Source organism: Colius striatus, chromosome 2 (genome assembly GCF_028858725.1).
Source record: "Colius striatus isolate bColStr4 chromosome 2, bColStr4.1.hap1, whole genome shotgun sequence".
NCBI lineage: Eukaryota > Metazoa > Chordata > Aves > Coliiformes > Coliidae > Colius > Colius striatus.
In genome coordinates, this window is record NC_084760.1 from 968,201 (window position 1) to 981,499 (window position 13,299).

General features: G+C 47.8%; 1 protein-coding gene across 1 annotated transcript in view; it reads left to right on the forward strand.

Annotated features, from left to right (window-relative positions):
• The window catches only part of PREP (prolyl endopeptidase), a 100,351-nt gene extending 91,059 nt beyond the window's left edge, over window positions 1–9,292 (forward strand). The window contains exons 13-15 of the mRNA XM_061990467.1: window positions 826–957; window positions 5,210–5,366; window positions 8,513–9,292. Coding sequence (XP_061846451.1) covers window positions 826–957; window positions 5,210–5,366; window positions 8,513–8,807 — 584 coding nt within the window. The 3' untranslated portion in view covers window positions 8,808–9,292. The remainder of the gene's footprint in view (window positions 1–825; window positions 958–5,209; window positions 5,367–8,512) is intronic.
• The last annotated feature ends 4,007 nt before the right edge of the window (window positions 9,293–13,299 follow it).

The following is a 13,299-nucleotide window of genomic DNA, read 5'->3' on the forward strand; positions in this document are numbered from 1 at the left end:
ATCTGAAGTGGGAAGAGTGTAAGATTTAGTCAACTGTGAGTCCTCTGGGTTGGTATTCTTCTGCTCAAATAGGTGAAAAAATGTAGGGTAAACCCATCTTTTTCCTTCCCTGTGAGACTTCTTGGTAAGACTTTCAGTTATCAAACCAAACATGTCCCCTGCATCTGGAATGTCGGTGGGGATTTGTTCCTCATACAACTGAGCACGTTAGGAATCGTGTTCAGCGGGTGGCAGCACCTCAAGCGTTGCCCTACCAATAGTTACTTAATAACCTTTCAAACCAAGATGCAACTCTGAAGTCTCTTTTTGTCCGTGGCCACGCATCATCTGATCTAAAAACAACTGATAGAGGGGGAGAAAAAGTAAATTACCAGCCACACATCCTATGTGCAGGAAGCTCAGAGGGCTTATGTTATGTAGCTTATTGTATGAGTTGAAGTTTTACTGCCTTAAGAAACTGTCACTGAGTTCAATGCTGATCAAGTCCCATTAGAGCAAACCTCAGGTGGATTGCATGTGGTCATTTTGTGTGTATTTTGCAATGCAAAGCTTTTAGCTTTAAGTTTAGTGGTTAGGAGCATTACCTGGCCCTCACTCGGCGGGGCAGGTATGTATTATTCAGAGTTGCTGAAAGCATTCGAGTTACCAACAGAAGTTCCATGTACCCTCTCTCTTGGCTGAAGGAATCCTTCCTTTCTCCATCAATTATCAAAACCTTCATGAAGCTGGAATTGCTGCCGGGTATTTTTGCACACATGTTTTTCTGAAGAGATGGCATCAAATGGATTTTATGGCATCAACTGATTTGCTTTATTTGTGTGCTAGGTGGTGTCTTGGCCAACAAACAGAACTGCTTTGATGACTTTCAGTGTGCTGCCAAATACCTCATCAAGGAAGGCTACACATCCCCAAAGAAGCTGACCATCAACGGAGGCTCAAACGGGGGCCTCTTAGTTGGTAAGAACTGCTCTCGTGTTTCTTGGATTCAATGTCAGGTTTATCAAAGTAACTTCTTGTCCAAAGTTGCCAGAATGCTGGTGTGTTAATCTATGCCAGGTGTCCAGTATATCCAGTTGTATTTCATCTGCTGTTTGCACAGAGCATTGGGGTTCTGCAGTGTCTAGCAGAGGCTGACCAGTAAAACCAATGCTGTCTTGTGTGGTAGAGCTCTAACTCTGTGTTACAATCACACTCTAAGTAAGAATTGTTTGAAAAACCATTTCTTGATTGGCTTGTCTTCCTTAGTGCCTAGCCATCACAGAGTAACTACTGACTAACCAGCAACCTGTGTTTGTGTGGGCTGTAGCCTAAGCCTGCATCCCCTGTCCTGCAGTCCTTCAGCAGAGCTCCTCATTCATTCTTCCTGTACTCACACATAATCGTTCTCAGAGGGCAAATGTAAACATTAGACATGTTTAAAGCCTTTCTATAGGCACACATAGCAATTTAAATCTGCTGTCATTGTATAGTTAAAACACGATCACAAATAAAATGAAGAAGGTCCCTGGTGAGGAAGGTAAAATGCAAGCATTTCAAGTTCATCAACCACTCATTTGTAGAAAATGAGGAGACAAGGGGCAACGGGCACAAGCTGGAACAGAAGAGGTTCCAAAGCAACACAAGGAAAAACTTGTTCCCTGTTGAGGTGAGGGAGCACTGGCAGGGGCTGCCCAGATGGGCTGTGGAGGCTCCTTCTCTGGAGACATTCCAACCCAGCTGGATGAGTTCCTGTGTGCCCTGCTCTAGGTGGTGCTGCTCTGGCAGGGGGGTTGCACTGGATGAGCTGTCCAGGTCCCTTCCAGCCCTTGAGAATCTGTGGTTTACTAGGCCCCGTCTTTGCTTGCTCTTCTGTTCATGCTCCTCCCTGTTTATCTGCTGCTGAATACTGGCTCTGTTGATTTTCTTTTAGTCTTTGGAGAATTAGCATCCAGCATAAGAAACGTGGAGTTACACATATCACTGACTGAAGGCATCTTGGTTATTCCTGTGTTGTTGTTGTTAAAAAACAGTTGTTTTAAAGATAAGTAACAAGTAGGTGTAGAGTCACATTTCTGCTCTCTGCTTATGTGCTGCTCAGGTGCAGGTGGCAGGAGGTATTTGTGCATTGTGGATAAGGGCAGCAGCAGAAGTGGATGAATACAGCAAAGGGTTTGCACACCACTGGGAGTGCAAGCGTTGCACAAGTCAGCCTGTGTGAGCATAAAATACATGTTTGGAAATGCAGTTCAGCTTCCAACATATCACATAGCTTCTGGAAGTAGTGTGTTACGTTTACATGGGCTTCAGCCTCAGTCAGGGTGAGATTCATCCTACATGGCCATAGTCATCAAAGATGCCGTGTGTCTGGCTGAACGAGTCATCTGCACTCCTTGTTTAGGGAAAGGGAAGGAAGTGACATCTGTCTGTAAGGGTGAACGTCATTCCGGGAAGAGGCAGGTGTTAGGAATCGAGACCTCCCTGCTCAGAAAGACGTTCCCTCGCGTTGCAGTCCGGCTGGCTGTCCCTGCTCAGGATGAGCCAGGCTGGCATTTCCTTGGTTGGGTAGAATTAGGTGGATGTAGGAAGTTCTTGTGTTCCTGAGAAGAGAACACAAGGTCTGACCTCACGTGTCGGCTTAGACAAACACTTCTGAGGTCTTGCTTCTGCCCTGAGCTTTAAAGCTCACAGCATGTGCAGAGGAGTAGAACTCAGGAATAAATTGTTGTTCCAGGTTACAGATTGTTAATGCATGTGATTAAGCGTTATGAGTAACTAAAGGGGTGCGGTGGGAACGGATGAGTGTCACCAGAAGTGATTCCTTACTGAGGTGGAACTGTTTAGGGCATCAGGAGCAGCAGTGCCCTGTAAAATCTCGAGCACTGCACAGTGTTTCAAGAGACACTCTGCAACAGAGAGTCCTGAAGGTAACTGTTATGGCAGTGGGTTTGTCTCTCTCTCCTGCCAGGAAAGAGTGACTTAGATTCATAAAAGGAAACAACATGAAGGGGAGGGATCTGATCAAAAGCTTCAGTTAAAAGAATGAAGAGCTTTTACATGTCAGCTATTTAAGGCACTATATATACCATATGAAAATGGGTCAGAAAGTACCCAGGAAGCGTTAGCAGAGTTAATGTCAGAGGTGATCTGCAGTGAAACTGCATCCTTCAGAGAACAGAAGTCACATTCAATGAGGAAAACAGGGCAGAGCATAACTTCTGACAGACCACAGGAGGCTGATGAGCAAATTGCTTCCCGTGCAAAGATTAGCAGTGAAAGCTTTCTGTGCACATCAGAAGCAGGAAGCAGGCCACGAGACCTGTGGGACTCGTGGGGCAGTGTGATGTAAAAGGAGCACTAAGGAAAGATAATAGCAGAGCAGAACAACTGCACGGTCTGTTTCTATTGATGTCTCCTCCTAAGGAGCGTGGGGAGTTGTCTGCACCAGAGTCTCTCTGCATGGGGAATACTCTGAGGAGCTGACTCAAGCTGAAGCATCAGCAGAAGAGGTTTTGGAACAAATCAATCAAGTGGAAAGTGGTGTGTTGCCAGGACCAGATGGTGCACACGCAGGGTCCTGAGTGAGCTCCAACATGAGATGGAAGGCTGCTAAGGCTGAATGTCTGAGGAACAGAAGGGGCCAAGTGTAATGCCAATTTTTAAATGGTTCCCGGTGATCCACAGGCTGCAGATGAATAAATCAGACTCCTCTAATGGGCAAAACAATTGAAACCCATAAATAATAGGTGACACATGAAGAATTGTGCAGGCTGAAGTTACATCTTGCAGATCTACTAGAGTTGTGTGATGGAGTCAGGCAGCACAGGGGCTTGTGACAGTAATGTAGGCAGCGGGGTGTTCAGGGATCTCCCGAGGCTTTTGACGAGGTCCCTCGTGTGAGGCTGTGCAAGGAAGCAAGGTCTTGTCATAGCAGTATCCTGGTTAGCAGGAGGCAAAGAGTGGGGATCAGTCCTCACAATGGACAAAAATGAGGTGACCGTAGGAATTTGGGAAGGAGGATGCCTCGGTGTAGATGCATAGTGATGAGCTCTGAGGTAAAAGAAGGGCTCTGGGATCCACTGTGGTAGTTATGTGAAAATCTCAGAGCTCTTATTTCTTCAAAGTTAAAACAACAAAACAAACAAGCAGGAGGATATGTAAAATCACCAGGCAGCAGATGTAAACCCAGCACCAGAAATGGGAATTGCAGAACCTGCTGCCGCAGGGTACGATGAAACCTAGATGAATAAACCTTAAGGAAGGAAATAGATGTGTTTTGATGGCTGTTCAACAGGAAGGCTGGAGATAACTCTCAACTCAGGGAAAAGCTTAAACCAGCTCAAAAGCTGATAATGGACAGGAAATACCTCCCAGTATTTGCTTAACGCCTTTCCCCAGAGCATCTGTGAGTTGTCACTAGTCCAGCACTGAGCTAAACAGGCCGGCTCTGGCTGCTCGTAAAACGTGTGAGGCAAGCATTCTCAAAGAAATCGCCCCTTCCAGTGGCAAAATGGAAGCCATAAAAGCAAACAGAAAGATGGAGGTCACAGAAAGAAAACACAACAGTAATTGGTTCTATTTAGATGAGATTACTCCAGGTCTTGTGGTGGTCTTCTGTCAAAACTCTTTTTGTACGGGTTTACATGGTAAATGCGGAAGGACTGTCATGGATAAGTGGAGAACTTTTGCTCCTTTATGGCTTTTTTTGCTGTTGTTGGTACCAATATTTAAAGTTTAGATGGAGGGTGGTTTAGGCAATTTGAGTAGTCCAAAAGCTGGTGTGTTTCAGAAGTGCATTTCTCCTTTAAACCCAGTTTGTTAGTTAGGAAGGCAGCTGTCAAAGATGAGCCTGTGTGGTGCCTGAAGAACAGGGAAGTGGCCCTTTATCTCTGTTGGACACACCTCTTTGGGACTTGCCATTTGCACCCATTTGTGTGCCTGCTCTCAGTTTTGCTCAGAGGCACTCGCTGGCAGTCATCTCCCTGCACTTGGGTGTGTATCACGTGTTTTATACTGAAGTTTTGTGCCTCCAGGCATTACATGGTAATCTGTTTCTCTGCACGTAGTTTTACCTTAACAGTTTCACCTTTTTTTTACTGAAAAGAAGCTTTTGAGTTGGCCAGACAGCTCTTTAGAAGCTGGTCTTCCCTGAGCTCGGCTGTGGACCTTTCTCTGCCGAGCTGAGTTGCTTCTTTAAGCCGTGAATACTGACAGAGTTGTTTTCCCGTTGAAGCTGCCTGTGCTAACCAGCGCCCTGACCTGTTTGGTTGTGCCATTGCCCAAGTGGGAGTGATGGACATGCTCAAGTTCCACAAGTACACCATTGGCCACGCTTGGACCACTGACTACGGGTGCTCTGACTGCAAGGAGCAGTTTGAATGGCTGTGCAAGTAAGTGCCTTTCAACCCTTCTGCCGTTGTAATGCAGAGTCTGCTCAGCAGTTTCAGGCTGTCGTGAGCAGTGTCTGTGAGAAGAGTTATTTCATCCTTTCCCACACTGCATTTGAGGAGTTCAGCATTTCCTTACGAGTCAGTTTTGCATGCAAGACTCTCTTCAAAGCCTTGTTGAGTCAACTGGCCCTGTTTTCAAAGGCCTGATAAGGTTTTCTTTCTGAACAGTGACTCCTTTAGGCTGTCACCACAGAATATTCTCAAGTGAACCACAGCATAAACTGTGTTTTTTATGATGGGGGAGAGACAATCACCATTGTGAATTACAGTACACAACATGGGTGGGGTTTATTTGTGGGAATTGAGTGGCAGCAGAGCATAACAGGGTATCAGCCCCTTAACTCCTTGCTGAGAGGTTATTTAAGACAGAGACAGCTGAGAACAGAATTGATCTGCACATTGGATGTGGGTAAGTGAGTGTGTCATGACAAGTGCCAAAAGATTTTTCTGGAACCTTGTCTTCTGTTACTACATTTGCATTTCTTCAATAGTGAAGATTGACATTCTATGACAGTGCTTCAGACACTAACAAAGACATCTAACCAAGTGCATGTAAAAAGTACATGTGCTACAAGTACACTGAGATCTACCTTGGTCTAAAGCATTTGTTTAAAAGAACAATAAATCAATGTCAGCTCCAAATACCAGATGATGAGTTGGGCCTTGTTGTAAACAGATTGTCTCAAAACCTCCAGTTGTCTGATTTAGGCTTTCGGTGGCAAACACGTTTTTGTAAACAGAGTGCACAAAACAGTCCACAAACCCCATAATCCATCATTTCAACTTACATCTGGTCTCACAGGTAACAGATCAGCTGTTACAAAAATCATCCAAATAACCCCTGTGGTCTTGACCGTGGGAACTTGCCTGCACGTCTGTGAACTGGGGTATCCTGAAGGGATACAGAAGCACAGCTGTAAAGCCATTCTGTGCTGAGGAGAAATACATCTGTTGGAAGGAGGCACTCACTTCCTGCTTACACACCTCTGCTTCCCCACAAAACCTCAGGGCATAGTTTTGGAACACCTCAGCTGGCAATACCTGAAAGATTGACCCCCTTTCAACAGCTGGCAACTGCTTATCAAATGTAGGAAGATATATGTAGGAGTATAGGTAGTGTTGTTTAGATGTTGTCCTTACAGGCACCCCAAAAAATCATAGCACCATAGGATGGTTTGGGTTGGAAAGGAAATTAAAGATCATTTGGGGTTGTTTAGCCTAGAAAAGAGGAGACTGAGGGGGGATCTTACTAACATTGACAAATATCTAAAGGGTGGGTGTCAGGAGGTTGGGACATCCCTCTTTTCTATAGTAGCCAGCAACAGGACAAGGGGTGATGGGATGAAGCTGGAACACAAAAAGTTCCACTTAAACATAAGGTAAAAACTGTGTCAGTGTTTCAGTGAGGGAGCCCTGGCCCAGGCTGCCCAGGGAGGGTGTGGAGGCTCCTTCCATGGAGGTCTTCAAGACCCACCTGGACACGTTCCTGTGTGACCTGATCTAGGTGACCCTGCTTCTGCAGGGGGTTGGACTGGATGAGCTCTAAAGGTCCCTTCCAACCCTACCATTCTATGATCTATGATCATCTATTTCCAACCCCCTGCCATGGGCAGGGGACACCTTCCACCAGCCCAGGTTGCTCCAAGCCCCATCCAGCCTGGCCTTGAACACTGCCAGGGATGGGGCAGCCACAGCCTCTCTGGGCAGCCCATGCCAGGGCCTCCCCACCCTCACAGGGAAGAGCTTCTTCCTGACATCTGATCTAAATCTACCCTGTTTCAGTTAGAAGCTGTTACCCCTGTCCTTGTCACTGCATGCCCTTGTAAAAAGTCCCTCTCCAGCTGGCTTGCAGGCTTTCTTTTGGTACTGGAAGGCTGCTCTAAGGTCTCCCCATAGCTGTCTCTTCTCCAGGCTGAACAACCCCAACTCAGCCTGTCTTCATAGGAGAGGTTCTCCATCCCTCTGATCATCTCTGTGGCCCTGCTCTGGGCTCTGTCCTCTGGATCCCCTTCAACATCTCCATGTCCTTCTTCTGTTGGGGTCCCCAGAGCTGAAGGCGGCACTCCAGGTGGGGTCTTACCAGAGCAGAGTAGACATGCATAAGGCAGGCAGAGTGGCACGTAGTGACTACCATTTAACGTCTTTCCAAACCAAATCATAGTCTGCAAACTCACTTCCACTGTTCCTGAGACAAAAGTGAGGAAGCCAGGAGTCTGTTAGGCTGGATGTTCAAACATTGACACACATCCTAAAAGCAGTTTGGACTGGCTGAATGGGCACTCAGCCCCCAAGTGGGAGAGTCCTTCAGAAACACATCAAAATCTCCTGTCATGAAATAGAGGGGGAAACAGCATCCTCCTCTTGATTTAAGCAGTGTAACATTCTGCCTAGGCACAGATGAAGTGTGAAATGGTTAGATGGAATTCTCTGTGTCTCTAACGCTTCAGAGGGCTTTGTGTTGAGATAGGTAGACACAGCTTCTGTGTCACGTTACAGGTGTGAATCCTCCTGCAAAGAAACAAATCAACTTTTGCATGTTTGGATTGTTCATTGCTTAAAAAAATAGGGATCAGGGTCACCTGCTGACAGCTGAAAACTTGCAGTTGTCCTGTCAGTTTCCTGCATGGTGTTCCCTCAGGAACATGCCTGTGTGTGTTCAAAGTGGCCTGAGTGCAGGAGGCAGCGAGTTTGATGACTATACAGGCCTTGTGGCTCACCATCACAGACTCTTTCCAAACTTGCACGGGAAGAAGCCGTCCGCCTGCAGGCTTGGCACTACCTGGGGATGCTGGGGAGAAGCCATGGTTTCCCGGTTCCCCAGCAGGATGGACGTGGCAGCTTTGGCTTTAGTTTGCCTGTTGCTGTAGCATTTCTGTGAGATGCCTGCCTGCACCTCTCTGGGGTGACAGAGGTGCACTTGCTCCACGTTTGAGAGCCAGAGACCTGTGGCCGCTGCCGTGTGTCTGTTGCCAGCAGCGCAACTCTGATGCCGCCGAGTGTCCCGAGTGCTCCTAAACGCCACTGTGGAGATTTCAGCAGGAGAGGGGGTTGGAAACAAAGTGTAAACATTTGTGTGCTCTTCTCAGGTACTCTCCACTTCACAACATCAAACTGCCAGAGGAAGATGGCATCCAGTACCCCTCCACGCTGCTGCTGACGGCAGACCACGACGACCGCGTGGTCCCTCTGCATTCGCTCAAGTTCATTGCCACGCTGCAGTACGTTGTGGGCCGAAGCCGTAAACAAACCAACCCTCTCCTCATCCACGTTGACACCAAGGCTGGGCACGGGGCGGGAAAGCCGACTGCGAAAGTCATAGAAGAAGTGTCGGATATGTTTGCTTTTATAGCGCGGTGCCTGAGTCTCGATTGGATTGAATAGGCCAAATGCTTGGTACTGTCTCCTTCAGAAAACAAGGGCTTTACCACCACTGAAGAGCGACCAGACTGCTACTCGGTGTAGTACTTACATTTAAGAACTGCAGTTTAATGTTGTGCTGACCCAGCCTGCTATGGAGTTTTGATCTTCTGTGCTTCCTTCTTTTTGGCCTCCCTTTGAATTTCTTTTCTACCGCGTTTCAGAGCACATGTTCAGAAGCATGTCCAGATAAATAGCTGAGCTACTGTCAGTGCTGTTGTGAACAGTTTAGGTTCCAGAGTTAGTGCTAGTTGAGCTTATTTCCTGTGAACAGTTTCAATGTATGTTGCACCTATAAACCAATCCAGATCACCTGTAATTAAATGTAAGTACTGTCCACGTCCCAGAGCTCTGAGCAGCCTCGTTTTACACAGTAACTTATTCCATGAGATACTGAAGAGACAGTAATCTGGGCAATGAGGTCAAATCTTATTAAAGAGCTTATCTTACCTGCTGTTCTTAAGTGTGTTGCAGTCTATAATAGCGGTGTGGCTACGTTGTTCTTTCTGTCCAAAGAGACTGCAAAATGTCACCAGTTTTCTGTCATTTGTTTCCACACAGAAGAGAAAGTCAGAGGGCGGAAGACTGAAGAGTTGTTGTGGTTTCGCTGTAGTCTCAGTCACGCTGTACAGATGTTTCTCAGCCGCTGTCTCTGTTCCTGAGGAGCAGCCTGGGCACTGCTTGAAAAACAAGGAGAAATTTTTAAAAACACTGAAAAAAAAACCCCAAACCACAACTTTGTCCAGACTGTTCCAGCTCGGTGCCTTTGGCAGAATGCTCTCCAGCAGGCCAAACTCTCAACATACACACATAAGCTGCAGAACGGCAAGAGCTCGTAGCCAGGCTCCCTGATGATTTGACGCAGGCACAGCATTCGAACTGCCTGTTCCACATCTTTTTCGTCTGGCCTGTAGAGCTCTAAAGTAGATGCATTTGCCTACTACCTGTCTAAATTCTGGTGCACTGCAGCAGTTGGGGGTTTTTTTTTGCATAGAGAAAATCTGTTCTACCGATATTATGATGAGTCTTGTCACCCCTGCAGGAAACTGCGGCTTCTCAGTTTGGGATGAACTCGTAGGTGTTCTTCCAGAACCACGCTCATCCATGCTCACACCCTGAGGCCTGTGTTTTAACTCTGGGCTCAGGAGTTGAGTCTCTGAACGAGCAGTGTCTCAGCACAGGAAGAGGAGGAAGTGGTGTTTAAAAGAGGAGCAGGCTGCTGTGAACAGCAGCGACATTAAGAGTGAACTTGCAGCAGATTCACTCTGTGCCTCTCAGGCTCTGGGGGTTGTGATTTCCTCTGCAATCCAGGAGGGATCGTCCTTCCCAGGCCCTTACTGTGCAAAATTTGGTTTTTTGGGCTGAGGGGAAGGTGGTTTCTGCTTTCCTATGAAATACCACACCTAAAACCTGTCTGTGACCTGTGCTCCAGGGGCATTACAGTTCCAGCAGATACTTTATGGACTGACACATTCTGGCCACAGCATTGAGTTAATCAGAATGAGGGGTTGAGGGAGGGCTGGGTTTTTTCCCTCCAGGCTATGGAAGCAGGACTGAGGTTCAGCACTCCCCTTTTCCCAGAGGTGCGTGAACTGCTTTCTGTGATCATCTGGGAATTTTGAGCAGCTTCCCTGCAGGGCAGAAACCAAGCACAGGAGGCAGTGCCACCCCCACTTGTTACACCTGACAGTTGCAGCATCTGGCCATGTCTTCAGTGTTAGAGCATCGCTGGGAGGGCAGAGCTTCACCTCTGAGACAGAGCTGGGCAGGACAGGGTGTGTGCAAACCTGGCGCTCCAGGCCTTTGTGAAATACAGCTCAACTGTGTCAGCACCTTGAATTGCAAAGGCTTGGGCACAGCCACCTCAGTCATCTCCTCAGGTCCTCGTTCCTGAAAGTGCTTTTCTTTGTTCTCTGGAGGTTCAAACCCTAGCACAGCTCAGAGCTTCGGGCACAAGTTGTAAGTTACTTGTTTTGCTCCTAAGGCTTCTGCTGCAGCGGAATTCCCGGGGTGGCTCCCTGCTGGGGCAGACGATCCACAGCGTGGGGAGTTCGGAAACAAACGTTTCTGCCTGAGTGGCTATCAGCAATGCTGGAGGTGGAGGTGGCTTGCTGGAGACACCCCTCAGACAATAACAAGTGTTCAAGGATATCCCTTGTGGAATGCTGATATCCTGTAGGGAAGGCTGTGTGTTTCTGTAATCAGACCTTTTCATTGATCTTAATCAGTGGTGCCAAGGCCAGGAGCCAAACGAGTGATGTTTCAGAGCTGTCCTATTAGCTGAGTTGCTCCTTTTGATGCAGAGAGGGCTGTGCTCCAACTGGAATCTGTAATTAACTCTCAGCAAGTAATGCTCTGGTAATATAGTGGGATTTAAGCCTCCAGGGTTTGGATTAAATACACCTGGAGCCAAACCATTCCTGCTGTATAAAACCCAATGAAAACTCTCCTAGCCTGGTTTCAAGGTTAACTTGTTTCCTCTGCTGTGGAAATGCTGTTTTATGAAGAAGCTCCATGCCTCAGGCCTTTTATTTCCAATATGTAAAGCAAAATTCCCTAGCTGGGCAAGGCAGCCTCCTCACAACTCTGCTTTCTCAAATGTCATTTTTCTTGGAGAAATCATAGCATGGTAGGGTTGGAAGGAACCTTTAGAGCTCATCCAGTCCAACCCCCCTGCAGGAGCAGGGTCACCTAGATCAGGTCACACAGGAACGTGTCCAAAGCAGGTCTTGAAGATCTCCAAGGAAGGAGCCTCCACACCCTCCCTGGGCAGCCTGGGCCAGGGCTCCCTCACTCAAACACTGAAACAGTTTTTCCTTATGTTTAAGTGGAACTTTTTGTGTTTCAGCTTCATCCCATCACCCCTTGTCCTGTTGCTATCTACTATAGAAAAAAGGGATGTCCCAACCTCCTGACACCCAGCCTTCAGATATTTATAAATGTGAATAAGATCTCCCCTCAGTCTCCTCTTCTCCAGACTAAACAGCCCCAGGTCCTGCAGCCTTTCCTCATATGAAAGATGTTCCAGTGCCCTGATCATCTTGGTGGCCCTGTGCTGGCCTCTCTCCAGCACTTCCCTGTCCCTCTTGAACTGAGGAGCCCAGAACTGGACACAGGACTCCAGATGAGGCCTCAGCAGGGCAGAGCAGAGGAGGAGCAGAACCTCCCTTGACCTGCTGCCCACACTCTGCTTGCTGCATCCCAGGCTGCCAATGGCTTCTTGCCCACGAGGGCACGTTGCTGGCTCATGGTCAGTTTATTATCAACCAGCACTCCCAGGTCTGTCTCTGCAGAGCTGCTCTCCAGCAGGTCACCCCCAGCCTGTGCTGGTGCATGGGGTTGTTCCTCCCCAGCTGCAGGACTCTGCCCTTGTCCTTGTTGAACCTCAGGAGGTTCCTCTGTGCCCAACTCTGCAGCCGGTCGAGATCCCGCTGAATGGCAGCACAGCCTCTGGGGAATCAGCCAGTGCTCCCAGTTTGGTGCCAGCAGGGCACTTGCTGAGGGTCACTCTGCCCCCTTACCCAGGTCACTGAAGATGTTGAACAAGACTGGCCCCAGAACTGATCCCTGTAAAAGACACCCATGTCTTGTGCCAAGGGCAAAGCCAGGAAAACCTTTAAAATCCTGTAAGAGGCTCAAGCAACATGAAGCCAAATCTGTATTTAAGTGGAAGCAAGTGAACTTTTTACTGATTGCTCCTTCTGATGCTCTTCACAACTAACGTACAGATCTCGCAGTTGGCTTTGCTCCCGTGAGAACACATTTGCATTGGAGTTGATTTGTGTGGAAAAGGTCATAAGTGTTTTTAAAAGCCTGTTCTGTTCTCCACAGAAAGGGAGATTTTAATTCCTTTGCATTTGAGTTAATTAATGTTTTGGTGGCTGCAAAAAAAAATACCTACACCAAAGAAAAACCCTCCAGACAGCAGCACCCTGACTTTAGACAGGTGCTGCAATACAGCCACCAAGGTCTAAGGGTGGAAGAAGGGCAGCTGGGCTGTGGATATGTAAGGGTAAAGGACGCCCGAATCAGAGCTCAGAGACACCTGATCCTGGCTCCGAGGACTTCTCCCCTTTCACCAGGTTTTGCTTGGTGAGGCTCTGCATCCCCATCTGTCTGGAGGAAGGCAGAAACACGAGCAGCAGTGCTTTGGGATCTGACACAGGTCACCCGTTTATTTTCAGCCTGAGGTAGCCTCTCAGGACTGCCTGAAGATCTGCTGATAGACTTGTCCTGACAGCCTCTCCTGTGAAAGGGCTTTCCCAAGCAGAGTGGGATTTAGGGGGGAGGGACCAAGCTGATAAACAGCCACTTGTGTGACTGTCTGCCAAGCTCTCCTCCCTTGGAAATGTGTAGCAGACAGCCTTTGTGCACTTGCCTCTTGTGCGGGCCTCTCAGAGTGGAAGCTGTACTAGCCACTGCCATCTGCAGAAAGGGACTGAGCTTCTGGACTAGC